The sequence below is a fragment of the Rosa rugosa genome, chromosome 3 (genome assembly GCF_958449725.1).
Source record: "Rosa rugosa chromosome 3, drRosRugo1.1, whole genome shotgun sequence".
Classification (NCBI taxonomy): Eukaryota; Viridiplantae; Streptophyta; class Magnoliopsida; order Rosales; family Rosaceae; genus Rosa; species Rosa rugosa.
The window spans coordinates 52,180,179-52,193,493 of record NC_084822.1 but is presented as its reverse complement, the minus strand read 5'-3'; the positions used below and the strand labels follow the sequence as shown (position 1 = coordinate 52,193,493).

The 13,315-nt window shown below is 38.7% G+C and overlaps 3 protein-coding genes across 3 annotated transcripts; 2 read left to right on the top strand and 1 right to left on the bottom strand.

Annotated features, from left to right (window-relative positions):
• Positions 1-215: 215 nt before the first annotated feature.
• LOC133736940 (mitogen-activated protein kinase homolog NTF3) lies at positions 216-2,862 on the bottom strand. Its single transcript, XM_062164557.1, has 3 exons — positions 2,536-2,862; positions 1,985-2,449; positions 216-1,267 (listed from the first exon to the last, which is right to left on the bottom strand). The coding sequence occupies exons 2-3, from the start codon at positions 2,405-2,407 to the stop codon at positions 572-574; spliced, it is 1,119 nt and encodes a 372-aa protein (XP_062020541.1). The 5' UTR covers positions 2,408-2,449; positions 2,536-2,862; the 3' UTR covers positions 216-571.
• A 688-nt stretch (positions 2,863-3,550) lies between these two features.
• LOC133736939 (AP-4 complex subunit mu-like) lies at positions 3,551-7,553 on the top strand. Its single transcript, XM_062164556.1, has 13 exons — positions 3,551-3,694; positions 3,793-3,887; positions 3,999-4,202; positions 4,312-4,428; positions 4,523-4,645; positions 4,860-4,986; positions 5,517-5,620; positions 5,743-5,847; positions 5,922-6,016; positions 6,307-6,394; positions 6,587-6,647; positions 6,808-6,881; positions 7,275-7,553. The coding sequence occupies exons 1-13, from the start codon at positions 3,637-3,639 to the stop codon at positions 7,371-7,373; spliced, it is 1,350 nt and encodes a 449-aa protein (XP_062020540.1). The 5' UTR covers positions 3,551-3,636; the 3' UTR covers positions 7,374-7,553.
• A 2,571-nt stretch (positions 7,554-10,124) lies between these two features.
• LOC133738457 (alcohol acyltransferase 9) lies at positions 10,125-12,952 on the top strand. Its single transcript, XM_062166008.1, has 2 exons — positions 10,125-10,794; positions 11,796-12,952. The coding sequence occupies exons 1-2, from the start codon at positions 10,360-10,362 to the stop codon at positions 12,738-12,740; spliced, it is 1,380 nt and encodes a 459-aa protein (XP_062021992.1). The 5' UTR covers positions 10,125-10,359; the 3' UTR covers positions 12,741-12,952.
• Positions 12,953-13,315: the final 363 nt, after the last annotated feature.

Below are 13,315 nucleotides of genomic sequence, written 5' to 3'. Positions count from 1 at the left end.
GTCCTCTGAGTTAGGATGGTCCTAACTATTTTCGTCGAAAGGGATTAAATTTAATATGCACGTTGCTTCTACGCTTCAATTTGGGCCCAAGTAAAGCTTCTCGTCTCATCAAAGGCTTTTACATTGGTGTTGGACCACACAAGGCCCAAATAAAGGTATTGGCCCACCCATATGAGTACAGATAAAATGGGAAAATGTAATTTTACAGAGATGAATCGATGGTAAAAGTGCAGTTCCACCATACAAAATTTAGGTGAACAAAATTAAAAATAGTATCTTCGTGGTTCTCTAATTACAAACGGAAATAACTCCCAGATACATAGAATACAACAACAGACCTATATACAAAACTTAAACAACCGCCTACATGCAGGGCTGAGGCTCACCGTAGCTTATAACTTATAAGCAAGCTATCCGAGGAGACGAAACCCACTGATGCATGCTGCTTCAAGATTATTAGGAGGGAAACGATAAATGAAGCTAGCTGAAACGATAACAAAGATTTTAACCTTTCGTATTCACACCAAAAACAGCTTCCAAGGCCTCTTTGCCGAAGCTAGAAACAAGATGTTTAGGAATACACTTGACCATTGCTTGTAACAGCTTCAGGATGATATTGAAGCATTTCCCTCCACATCATCTCCCTTATCATCTCTTCTCCCAAGTCCTCATCTATGTCAAGATCAATTGGTACCTCTGCGGGAGGGTTACCATTGGGATCATACAATTGGGACATGTAAGGGTGTTGGAGTGCTTCAGTGACACCGATCCTCTTTGATGGGTCAAAAACAAGCATCTTCTGTAGTAGATCAATGGCCAAAGGATGGGCATCAGGGTAAAGACAGGAGAAGGGCGTCCCAGGAGAATATGGCAATGACTTGATGTACTTCTTCGCCTTTGGATTGTCTATAAATTCAATATCCTCCTCCCTCTGGCTGCCAAGGATGTTAATTATAAGTTTAAGTTGGTTGAGACATTCTGTCCCAGGGAAGATAGGCTTACGGCCAAGAAGCTCAGCAAAGATGCATCCAACAGACCATACATCAATGGAAGTTCCATAGTTATCGCAGCACAGGAGGAGCTCTGGAGCCCTATACCAACGAGTGACAACATACTCGGTCATGAACTGGTCCTTCCCTTTGCTAGTACGTGCTAGCCCAAAATCACATATCTTAAGGTCACAGTTTGCGTTGATAAGAAGATTGCCAGGCTTCAAATCACGATGGAGAATGTTTGCAGAATGGAGATACTTTAGGCCTCGAAGCAGCTGAAAAAAAAAGCATTTCATTCAGTACAGGTGAAATATGTGAACGCAAAAACAGTTGTCAATCTATCTAGTGGAGCTTTGAAAACCACTAAACTGGATACCATGTTTCCACAGTTTTAAAATCAAGATCATGGAGGAGAACTCTGATTCCATAGAAGGAAATAAACTTTGAAAGAGATCTTTTTCTGAAAATGGAACAAAAGGCATATTGAAACAAGCACAGTAGATACAAAAGCAAAAGTCTATCCATCCCACTTCTTCTTAAGAACTTTAGTGCAGACCAATCAAACACCGAAAACCATGTCAGCAAAAGAAACCTCCTCCGTACACTGGTATGTTTCATGAATACTAGAATACAGTTGAACAGCCCAATTCCATTTCATTCTACAATGGAATGCTTGTTTCTGAAACTTGTAAACAACCTAGATTAGGGTCAGAAGAATCACTGTACATGGTAAACCCCCATACAAAAATCATGAGTAACTCTCCAGTTTTGTAAAATCACCAGAATAGGTAAAAAAAAAAAAAAAAAGTGGTGCAGTGGCAAATGCCTTGTCAAAGGTAATTACTTTATAAGTGATTCTGAGATGTATTGATGATTCATTTCCAATGCATGGAACCACGGAATGATTCCAAGTAGGAATCAACAATATACATAATGGCTGACAATGTCTTAAACTGGTAAAAAAAGGGTAACATAAAAAAGAGGGTGATGACCTGAAACAGGAAATACTGGCAATGATCATTCGAAAGTGGCTGAGACGATTTAATAATCTGATGGAGATCCGTATCCATGAGCTCATACACCAAATACACATCCTTGAAGCTGTTCCTCTGAATCGGCATCATCACATCTTTCAAAGCAATGACATTTTCATGCCTGAGATGCTGCAGCAGCTTCAATTCTCGCAGAGTCCTCAGCGCATCAATCCGGTTCTCAAAGGCATTGTTGATCTTCTTAATCGCAACTTTCTCGTTGGTCTCTCTGTTCACAGAAGAGCACACGATGCCGTAGGCTCCTCTCCCAATCGGCTTTATCGGCACGTATTTGGTATCAATCTCAAACAAGGTCTGCCACATTGAAAAATAATGCTTTCCTTGGGATCTAACCCCATTCGGAGGCTCAACCGGAGTCGCCATTCACATATATCAACCTAAACTCGATCCATCAATTTTCCTTATCTGCCAATACAACAATCATCATCAACCTCTACAGCGCAAAATAAATAAATCACCTTACTCCTATCTCGAAATCAACAAAACATTACCTCTTTTCTTTTCACTCCTTCTCCGGTCAAACCAAATCCAAATCCAGAATCCCTCCTCCAACACACCTTTAATCTGAATCAATTTCGTACCTCGCCGGAACGGTTGACCCAGTCCTAGTTTGAAACCAATTTCGCGCCAGAATTGTGCGCCGCGCCGGAGGGCTCTGCGAATTGTGAATTGGAATTCCAAGTTTGGGTTTGGGATCGGATTGTAAAAATAGAGAGGGGGAGGGGGAGGCGCTTCAGATTCGTTATCTCGTCGCGATCAGACCCAGAAGAAGCTACTGACAATTATGCGGATTTTTGTTTTCATTATGATTATTTTTTTCGTCGTTTTAATTTCCTTGTTTTCTCCAATGGATGATGGATCTCACCGGCTTTCGCTCTCGTAACGGATATTTTTTTTAATCCGCGGGACCCATTCTCAGAACACGACGTCGTTTCGTCCGTCACACGTCACGTGCCTCGCCCGTGTCGTTTAAAACCACCGCCGTGCACAAAGAATTTTAGGATATTAAAAAAATATTTAATTACAAATATCAAATTTTTTGTTTTTTCATAAAATATCAAAAATTAAAATCACTTGATCACTTGTACTGTCAGTGTATAGAAGAATTTTTAATGCGTAAAACCGACAACTCCTAGAAGAATTTTTAATGCGTAAAACCGACAACTCCTATCGACGTGCACTTGTAATTTTATACCAACAATCCAACATGAATAAAGTTGTGATCCCACTAGATATAGAGAAGAGTTTCCTAAGTTAAAAGCAGAACATGCTGCAGCTAGACCATGACACAATATAATAGCCTTATAGTTAGATGACATCACTATTTGGTTATAAAAAATGATGATTGACTGTAAATAACAAGGGGTGAGATCACCTGAGGTAGAAGAATTCTGAGCAAACGACCCTACCCGTATAGTCGTTTGGTCCGTGACACGTCACGTGCTTACCCGTGCCGTTGTAAAACGTGGCGCAAAAGTCGATAGGTACCGCCATGCGTTACGACTTGGGACTCTCAAACGGGGTCTCTGATTGGAATGGTTTAATCGGAAGCGAAGCCATTGGAGCAAAAGCTTGAAGCTTTTTTAGTAGTGATGATTTCTCAGTTCTTTGTTCTATCGCGGAGAGGCGATAATATCGTCTTCCGCGACTGTTAGTCTATCTCACTATGAATTTCAATTTGCATTTTGAATTTTGAAGTTTTGATTGATGTATGAAATTGAAATTGAAATTGTGTTGAATTAATGCAGATCGCGGTGAAGTGGCGAAGGGCAGTGCGGAGATTTTCTTCCGCAAGGTGAAGTTTTGGAAGGAGGATGGAGAAGGGGAAGCGCCACCTGTCTTTGTAGGTATTTTCTGTGTTAGATGAGTTTATATGAGACATACGAATAAGGTTGCATATGAATTGCTGGAATTTATTGTTTGTTCTGATGTTTTTGGTGGCATGTGTGAAAAGAATGTGGATGGTGTGAACTATTTTCACGTGAAGGAAGCTGGACTGTTCTTTGTTGCGACGAGGAGAGTGAATGTGTCGCCTTCTCTGGTTTTGGAACTTTTGAGAAGGATTGCGAGAGTCATTAAAGATTACCTTGGGGTTCTTAGTGAAGAATCGTTGCGAAAAAACTTTGTGCTTGTGTATGAGTTGCTGGACCAAGTTATTGTAAGTGTCCTGGAAAATGCAGCTGTGTCTACATTGCTGCATGCAACATATATAATATGACTTTCTGTGTGACTAGCTGGCTAACCGGTTTACTATATATGTGTGCCAGGATTTTGGTTTTGTGCAAACAACTTCAACTGAGGTTTTGAAGTCGTATGTGTTCAATGAGCCGATTGCGGTTGCTGCTGACCATTTACAACCCCTTGGTCCTGCCGCGATTTTTATGGTATTGATTTCATGATACACTTCATTTTTTGGCACTGTACGCTTTCTTGGTTATGTGGTTTGATTGACTTCTTAAACTTGCATGTCTGCATCAGGCCAAAAGAATGCCTGTGACAACTATCACAAAATCTGTTGTAGCTAATGAGCGTGGGGGTAGGAAGAGAGAGGAGATTTTTGTGGACATAATTGAGAATCTGAGTGTCACATTCAGTTCCAGTGTGAGTGCCACCTGAGCTTCATTTTCTTTCTCTTCTCTTTGTTTAAATCCTACATTAAAATTTGGCCAGGACGGCTTTTCATTTTACAGGATTTGGCCACACAAATTCAAATTCAAATCGATCGTGATAATTTTTGTCTTTTTATAAAATTTAATCCTTCACTGCACTCGGTTGATAATTTAAAGCAGTTACTATAACTATGTTGTTCATGCAGGGGTATATACTTACTTCTGAAATTGATGGTACTATTCAATTGAAGAGTTATCTGACAGGCAATCCAAACATTCGACTTGCTCTTAATGAGGAAGTGAGTATAGGAAGAGATGGAGGGTCAACTTATGGTAATTCTGTACACCATATAATAAGCATTTAGGATGTTCGTTACCGTATGTTCATTCTTGTCATTCTTTCACAGTTTCCTCACTTCCTGTAATTGTTCTAACGTATATGGATTAGATTTATGATAGAACTGGATAATCTTGAAAATCCCCTACAGTAAAAGCCAGAAGATGTTTGATCCATGTTATATTTTGAAAAATGAGAAAGAAAGAAAGAAAATATACTAAAGCATAGTACAGTCATTTGTGAGAAGCGCATTCGTGAGGTTGGTATACTATTATTACTGTTAATATCCTGCCATGACCATTTTCAAAACATGGGGATAGAACAGAGCTCTTCCCCACCATGAAATATGCCTCAACGGCTCAACTTTACTATACTCTTCTTTAACTGTTTTCTTTTATTAGTGTTACATGATTGTGGAGTGTGATATGTAGTTGATCCCTATCTTTTAGTTTCTTTCCTCTTTCTTCTAAAAGATATACTTTTAACAACACTGCCACATAATATGATTATGCTCCTTTTCCCACAGATTATGGTAGTTCGTTTGGATCAGGGCCTGTTATACTAGATGATTGTAACTTCCATGAATCTGTACGTCTTGACAATTTTGACGTTGACAGAACACTGACACTGGTGAGTGCGATTGAGAGACTATGAACTAGATAAACATATGCAATACTTCTGGAGGGCTGGAGGCGCTATAACTATTTTTCTGCTAGTCTTCAAGCTAATACCTCATACCCCTGTTTATGTAGGGTTCAACAGATGGTGAATTTCCTGTCATGAATTACCGCATAACTCAGGAATTCAAGCCTCCCTTTCGTATTAATGCGTTAGTTGAAGAATCAGGGCGCCTTAAGGTGAGTTATATATTCCTCCCATCTTCAAAATATTAACATCTGACTTCGTCTAATAGCCTGTTATATTATCTTAGGGTGAAGTGACTATCAAAGTGCATGCTGATTTCCCATCAAGCATCATTGCAGATAAAATTATGGTGCAGCTACCAGTGCCACCATATACAACCAAGTAAAATGTTTCCTTTGTTTTTTTGAAGATTTGATACATGTTCGTACTGTAGAGGAATAGGAATAGTTAATTAGGTTTATGCCAAGTAGCTGAAAGTACTTTATGTTTTATCTTTCTGTCATTGAGTGAAGAGCATAAAGAATTAAAGATTTCTTGTTAACCTCTATTTGGTAGGCACATTGCTCGTCATGATTCCTGTTCACTTGGCCTTGACCAACAGAACTTTTGTCTTAAAAATATCATGCATGTCCTAATTACTGATTACCTTGTCTGCTGTGGAATAACTTCAGGGTTAGTTTTGAGTTGGAACCTGGAGCAGTTGGAAACACAACCGATTTCAAGGAAGCAAACAAGAGAATTGAATGGGGTTTAAAGAAGGTATGGGTTTCTATATCGATTTTTTATAGAAACAACTTATTATTATTATTTTTTATTCTCATCCTTTAGCTTGAAGGTTTACAATATTGATTTCTAATGTATCCAGGCATTCTCCCATTTTTTTCCATTTTTATCTTTAGGATAAATCTTCTTCATTGTCCAAATTTAGTGACACATACGTTACATGTGTAGATCGTTGGTGGATCTGAACATACTTTACATGTAAAGCTCACATTTGCACAGGAATTACGTGGTAATCTACTGTTTTTGGCCTGTAATAGACTTGTTGTATTCATAATTTTAGTTTGTATGGGTATATTTTCTTCAATGCCACTGTGACAAAAAAAAATAAACAACATAATATTGGTGTGTAAATGACACTTTGCCATGCACATGTACGTATTGTAATGTAGGAAATATTACCAAGGAAGCTGGACCTGTGAGTATGACATTCTCAATACCCATGTACAATGCTTCAAGGCTTCAGGTAAGATTGTTTCTTGACCTTGCAAAGACATAATCTCCACTAATTGTTGTGGACCTATGGTACATATTGATAGCTTGAAACCTCTTGAATGGTAGCTTCATTTTATTTATTCAGAAGGCTCTGGATTCCCTTGCCTTGAGATATTGTCCATTCTTTGATTGATGCCTCTTGGAGCATCAATCACCTGAGAGCATGTTTGTTTTAAGAACTGATATGTAAATGAAAAATGAGCTGCCAAATGAGCTGCCTAGATGAGTTACTTGACCTTGTCCAAGAATAAAACTCACAACGTGAATCAGATTTGTATACTATGAGTTTGTCAAAGAAAAAAATCTACAATTATGTGCTTTCAGTGATTTTAAGATGCTTTTTTCTCCATTTTCCTCGGTGCAGGTAAAATACTTGCATATAACAAAGAAGTCGAAGAGCTATAATCCATATAGATGGGTGAGATACGTCACACAGTCAAATTCCTATGTTGCTCGGTTATAACCTTGTTTCTTGTTCTATTCTTTTCTCTTGCTTCTATGACCATAGATCGATTAACCCAAGATTGATGCAGTTAAACAAAAAGATTTTGTCATTGTCTTTGTCTTTTCCCTTTGTACTGTCATATTTGACTCACTAAGCATACTTTCTGCGATTGGATAGAGCTTGAAACATCCTTTAACATCTAGAGTTGCCTTCCGTATTTGATTTAGGATTTGCTTTCCCAGTAGTATAGTTTCTTTAGTAATGGAAGTGGGTTTAGCAAGGTAACAGGGTCAGTCTTAGAATACTATGCTAGTAAAGTAGTAAACTGATTTCTTTGTGTTTGAGAGCTGGCATTATCCCGTCTTTCTATGGAAAGATTTGAGTGACATGCAGTTGACAGTATGCAACTGTCTAGTTATTTTACTTATAAAAAGAAAATGTCTTGTTGAGTTCTAGCTTCTTTTTATAGTTTTGTCTGCTGGAGATTAGGGTATATATACTGTCAATTTTGATGACTCTGAGGGGACTAGATTCCATTTCAATCCTGAATGTAATCAATTGAGATGAGGACTGGATGGGTCTCATCTCATATATTTTTAGGTTATCTTTGGGATGCCCTTAAAAAAGTGCCAATTCCAAATGGCTAATCCTAATGAAAGTATAGATTCAAGTATTCAACTAATCTAGACTGAGATATCCATGGAAAGTTTTTGCCGCCCTTGAATTCGAAGGCTTGATCATCTTTGACATGATCAATTTTCTACTAATATATATAGCTTTAGGAATTCGATGCTAATTCCATTACTTTTTTTCTGTCCAAGATCTTTAGCTTTTCCTTTTGCCTAGTGATGAATGTTGCTTTATTTTGACTAATTGTTATCAACGGCAGGAATCAATGTGTTAATCATTTCAAACGCAAAAGGTTTACTGAAACTGGATGGATAAACTAAATCTCAAAGCACATATATAATACATTGAGGGGGTGGAATAAAGCTAGCCATGGTTAAATACTCTCAAGTTGTTACCTATAAAAGGCATCATCGAGAATGAATTATTGTTTTTCAGAGTAGTCTAGAATGGATTATAATTCAATGCAGCCGCAGAGGAAATGTTTTGAAAACCATGGTGGTGATGATTTCAAGCATAAAGAGGATTCAGTTTGACATGGGTGGGATCGATTGGTGTATTATGCACATAGAACCTAGAATCTTTGAGTTGGCAACAAGGTTCTTATTATAAATTATTAATACATTAATAATAATAATAATAGCCAAGAAACTAATTATATGATCGAATAAAGGTTTAGCCAAAGAGGAAGGGAAAAACTTAGCACAGTGTCATCGGAGTGTGGAGGAGGCCTAGATGTGATTAAGCATCAAACAGATTTCTCACGCGTTTAGAGAATCTCTTTATAATCATCATCGCGATCGGGATTCTGTTACCTTGCAAATTAAATAGGGAGGCGACTTCTTTTCCCAGAGAATTTTGTTGGGTCTGGTTAACAGCGATGATTTTCTTTTTCCATTCATGGGTGGAGGTGGAGACTGTTTGAAGAAACGCCTAATAAAAGGAAGTGTCAATGAAAGTTAAATACTCCATAAACGTGAGCTAGTCGAGGAGGCATGTGGTGTCCATTAGATTAGTCAATGAATTAATGAGTACTGAAATTTCGGAAATATGAGCTCTACTGCCTTTACACATTGAACTAAATCACTAGTGGAATGACTCACATCTATGCAGATTTAGTGCTGCGGACTTCCGAGCACTATTGAACACCCCTCCTCTAGTCCTCTCTAAGGAAGATCACAGAACGGTACTGAAGGTACAACAATAGGTTAGAGAGAGAGAGAGAGAGAGAGAGGTGCGAGTGGGAAATGACACGTAAATAAATCTTTATTTTGCTCAAAAACACGTGGGTTAGGGGTCTCACTGACTCTCACTCAAGAGTCAAGACTCAACAACCCAAGTTGAATGAATGGCAACCCGGTAGCTGATGATGCGGCCCCCCAACCTCCAAAAAGGAAACAGGAAGCACAAGGCTACTTGTCTATTTTCCCTTCCTCCTCTGAGATTCTCTGTACCTTTTGCCTCTTCTTATGTTTTAGCTCCACGTATTTATGGGGGCTTTGCGCGGAAATTTACCATACGTCGGTACAAATCATGCGTATTCCAAACTGTTTCTTTTTTTCATCCTTGGATCACCTACCACAGTTTATTACTCATCAGTAATAAACAGTGGTACTCGATGTACGAGCGAGTCGCCTTCATAGTCGATTTATTAATGTGGTCAGCTTCTGCCCGGAAGTTTTACTCGATGTCGGCAGCGTTAAACTAAGGTGGGGTGTTAAGTAGCCTCGTCTCCTCAGTATATTAGATATTGCCTTTTGGGACAAACAAATGGAATACATCTTTAGCCTAACCAAGCTAGCTACCAATATGTGTGATCACCTTTTCCCCTCCCTTTTCCTTTTGCTCTCTGCCACCAATCCAATGAGAATTGTACTTCTATCGGGATTTTGCTGATTTCATCCATAAAACAGGGGACGAAAAGTGTGTACAATTGTTCTGATTCTAACTTTTTTTTTTTACTCTGTTATCGACTCTTTCCGAAAGTCATATTATACATGATATTATGTCAAAAAAACAAAAAAATGTCAAAAATAAAAGAAATTACGAGTAGATTCTAGAATATAATATTACTTTTTTAGAGAAACGGTTATTATTTAGTTTATACTATCACAAGTGTGGGCATATTGCAAGACCAATGCACGCGCCCTCTTCCTATCTTCACCCAATAAAGGAATCTCATAGTACCATCCCCATATCCAACCGTAGATATTGTTTCTCCACTCTACTTAGCCAGCCAGCTCCTCGTCAGTACTTACCTTGTCTTTCAACCAATACCTCTCTCCCCTTCTCTCTTTCTCTGCTTCACATCTTCAAGCTTTCAACAACACCACCGTCGTTCAAGATAGGCAGAGAGGTCGATATATAGAAAGTAAGGATGTTAACAGCTCCATATGAACTGCCGGATTGTTTATATGCAACACAACCAACACTAATCCGCCCAAACACGCCAACTCCCAAGCATTGCCTCCCTCTCTCCAATCTCGATGACCAGAAGTTTCTCCGATTCTCGATCAAATATCTCTACCTCTTCAAAACTTCTGTCAACTTAGACGCCATGAAATATGCCCTCTCTAAACTCCTGGTCCTCTACTACCCATTGGCCGGGAGGTTGAGGACCAGCCCTGACCATGATCAGAAGCTCGAGGTCGACTGCAATGGAGAGGGTGCTGTCTTTGCTGAGGCCTTCATGGATATCACTGCTGACCAGTTTCTTCAGCTTTCAGAGAAGCCAAACAGGTCTTGGAAGAAACTCTTGTACAAGGTCGAAGGAGCTCTCACTTTCTTGGATGTTCCTCCTCTTGTTGTTCAGGTACTGCTACTAGATGAGTATCTCCATCTCTCTTTGATTTCAGATTTAATTTACTCTTCTTTTTCTCTTATTTTATCCAAGCTAGTGATCTTTGTTTTGACTGTCATTTCTTTGTTAAAAACTTTCTTAATCCACACTCAAAGAAAAAATAAAAAAAGATGGCATTTTCAAAGTTCCAATTCGTTCTGAATTAGATGACAACCCAAACATAAGGGAAAAAATAGTAGAGAAATGTGGCCAGACAACTTACACCAGGACCCAAGACAGGGTACTTTTGTCCTTTCAGATAAGGTGCCAAAATTTTCAAATTTTCAAACTTTTTCTAATTTATGGTCTAGATTTTCAACCTACTTTTACTGCCTTTTCTTTTATCAATTAGCAAGATCAGAAAGAAATAAATAACATAAACCTCATAAATAAAACTATAATATAACAATTATGAATATTCTTTGTTCAATATTAAATACACATATTTGTTGTTGAAAATTATTTAAATGTCAAAATTACATAATTATGTCTGATCAATTACAACACTACAGGTAGCCCGATTACACTACACACTAGAAAATGTTTCAGAAGTGGCCAATATCCTTTACTCATGTTGCTCTAAGATAGTGACCCAAGAGCCAAATACTACTAGGTGACCCCTACCCCTTTTCATCGTACCATTTCTATCACATCTATTTATCTATCACTTAAATCTTGATTGTGCCTCTGTCTATCTAAATCAAGACAAAATAGGATGACATATATACATTTTTCTTTGTTAGTACACGGACTTAATAAATGATGAACGAAATTGACGTGTTACCTAATTTGCAATTTAGAGTCAAAAATATATGTTTCATTGCATATATCCTTGAAATAAATAAATGAATAGATAAATAAAATAATTGATGCAATCCTTTTTTCTTTTTTTTTTTAGAAGAGTAATCCCCCTTTCTTGTAACTCAAATTAGCTATAATTTACTTTTAAAAAAGAACCATAAAATGTTTTGCAGGTCACGAATCTCCGCTTTGGTGGTATGATCCTCTGCACCGCAATCAATCACTGCTTATGCGACGGCATTGGCACGTCACAGTTTTTACAAGCCTGGGCCCACCTAACAGCCAAACCAGATCTTGCTCCACCAATCTCACCCGTCCATTCTCGCCACGTGCTGAAATCCCGTACTCCTCCAAAGGTAACCTTCCCTCACCCCCAGTTTACCATGAATAGGGACAAGAGCCACGTGGACGTCCTGAGATTCCTCCAATCTCAGCCGCTCGTCCCCACATCCTTAACCTTCACCCACTCTCATATCCTTCACCTCAAGCGCCAGTGCGTACCCTCGCTAAAATGCACAGCTTTCGAAGCCCTAGCCTCGCACACGTGGCGCTCCTGGGTTAGGTCCTTGGATCTGTCACCCTCCCTCAACATAAAGCTCCTCTTCTCGGTTAACGTCCGGCGAAGGCTAAATCCGGAAATTCCACCAGCTTATTACGGTAACGGCTTCGTGCTAGGATGCGCACAAACCACCGTGGAGGACCTGGTCTCTGCTAACCTGCAGCACGGCGTGAAGTTGGTCCAACAAGCCAAGGCAGAGCTTAGTGACGATTACGTGAGGTCTATGGTTGATTTGTTGGAGGACAAAACGGTAAAAACGGATCTGTCGACGAGTTTGGTTATATCACAGTGGGCTAAGCTAGGGTTAGAGGAGTTGGATTTTGGAGATGGAAAGGCGCTGCACATGGGTCCGGTAACAAGTGATGTTTACTGCCTGTTTTTACCGGTTATCGGAGATTCAGGTGCGGTGAGAGTGCTGGTGTCGGTGCCGGAGAGAGTGGCGGAGAAATTTGGATATTGCATGACTGAGTTTTTGGACAAAGAGGTGATCAACAATGGAGATGAACATCATGCTATTAATGGTTATCATGCAGCAGACAATGGAATTATGGAATATTAAGTACTGTTTGATGAATTCTTTTTTTTTTTTTCTTTTTCTTTTTTCATTTTCTGTTTCACTGCTCCCAGCCAATATATATAGGTATCATAATGGGAGCAGCTCACTGTGACCGGAGTTCTTATTATTGTAACCTAATGACTGACAAGTTTTGAATTTATTTGTTAATTTTCATGGATTAATCTAATTAAAACTGACTTAAATTGATTATGAATAAGAAACTGATCGAGAAGCATCTATCGGAGTACTTCTTTTCTTCTCCCCCACATGGTCGAATGGTTGATTAACTTTCTTGTGATTTGATTAATTAAGTTGTCTAATTCGAAAATTAAAGTCAACAATAAGATATTAATTTGCTAGTGGAAAGCTAATGGGCATTATAAGTCCTTTTTCCACGTGACAACGTGTGAAGGACAAATCAGTGTCTCATCATTTGTTGACAATTTTTTTTTTTTTTCTGTAATTACCAGTTTACCACGAGTTAGCATAAATTTCCAGATGCTTGATTGCCCATAGTTCAAAGTTCAAACGCATACGCGGCATATCCCATTCTCAGAGACAGAGATAGTGATCTATCA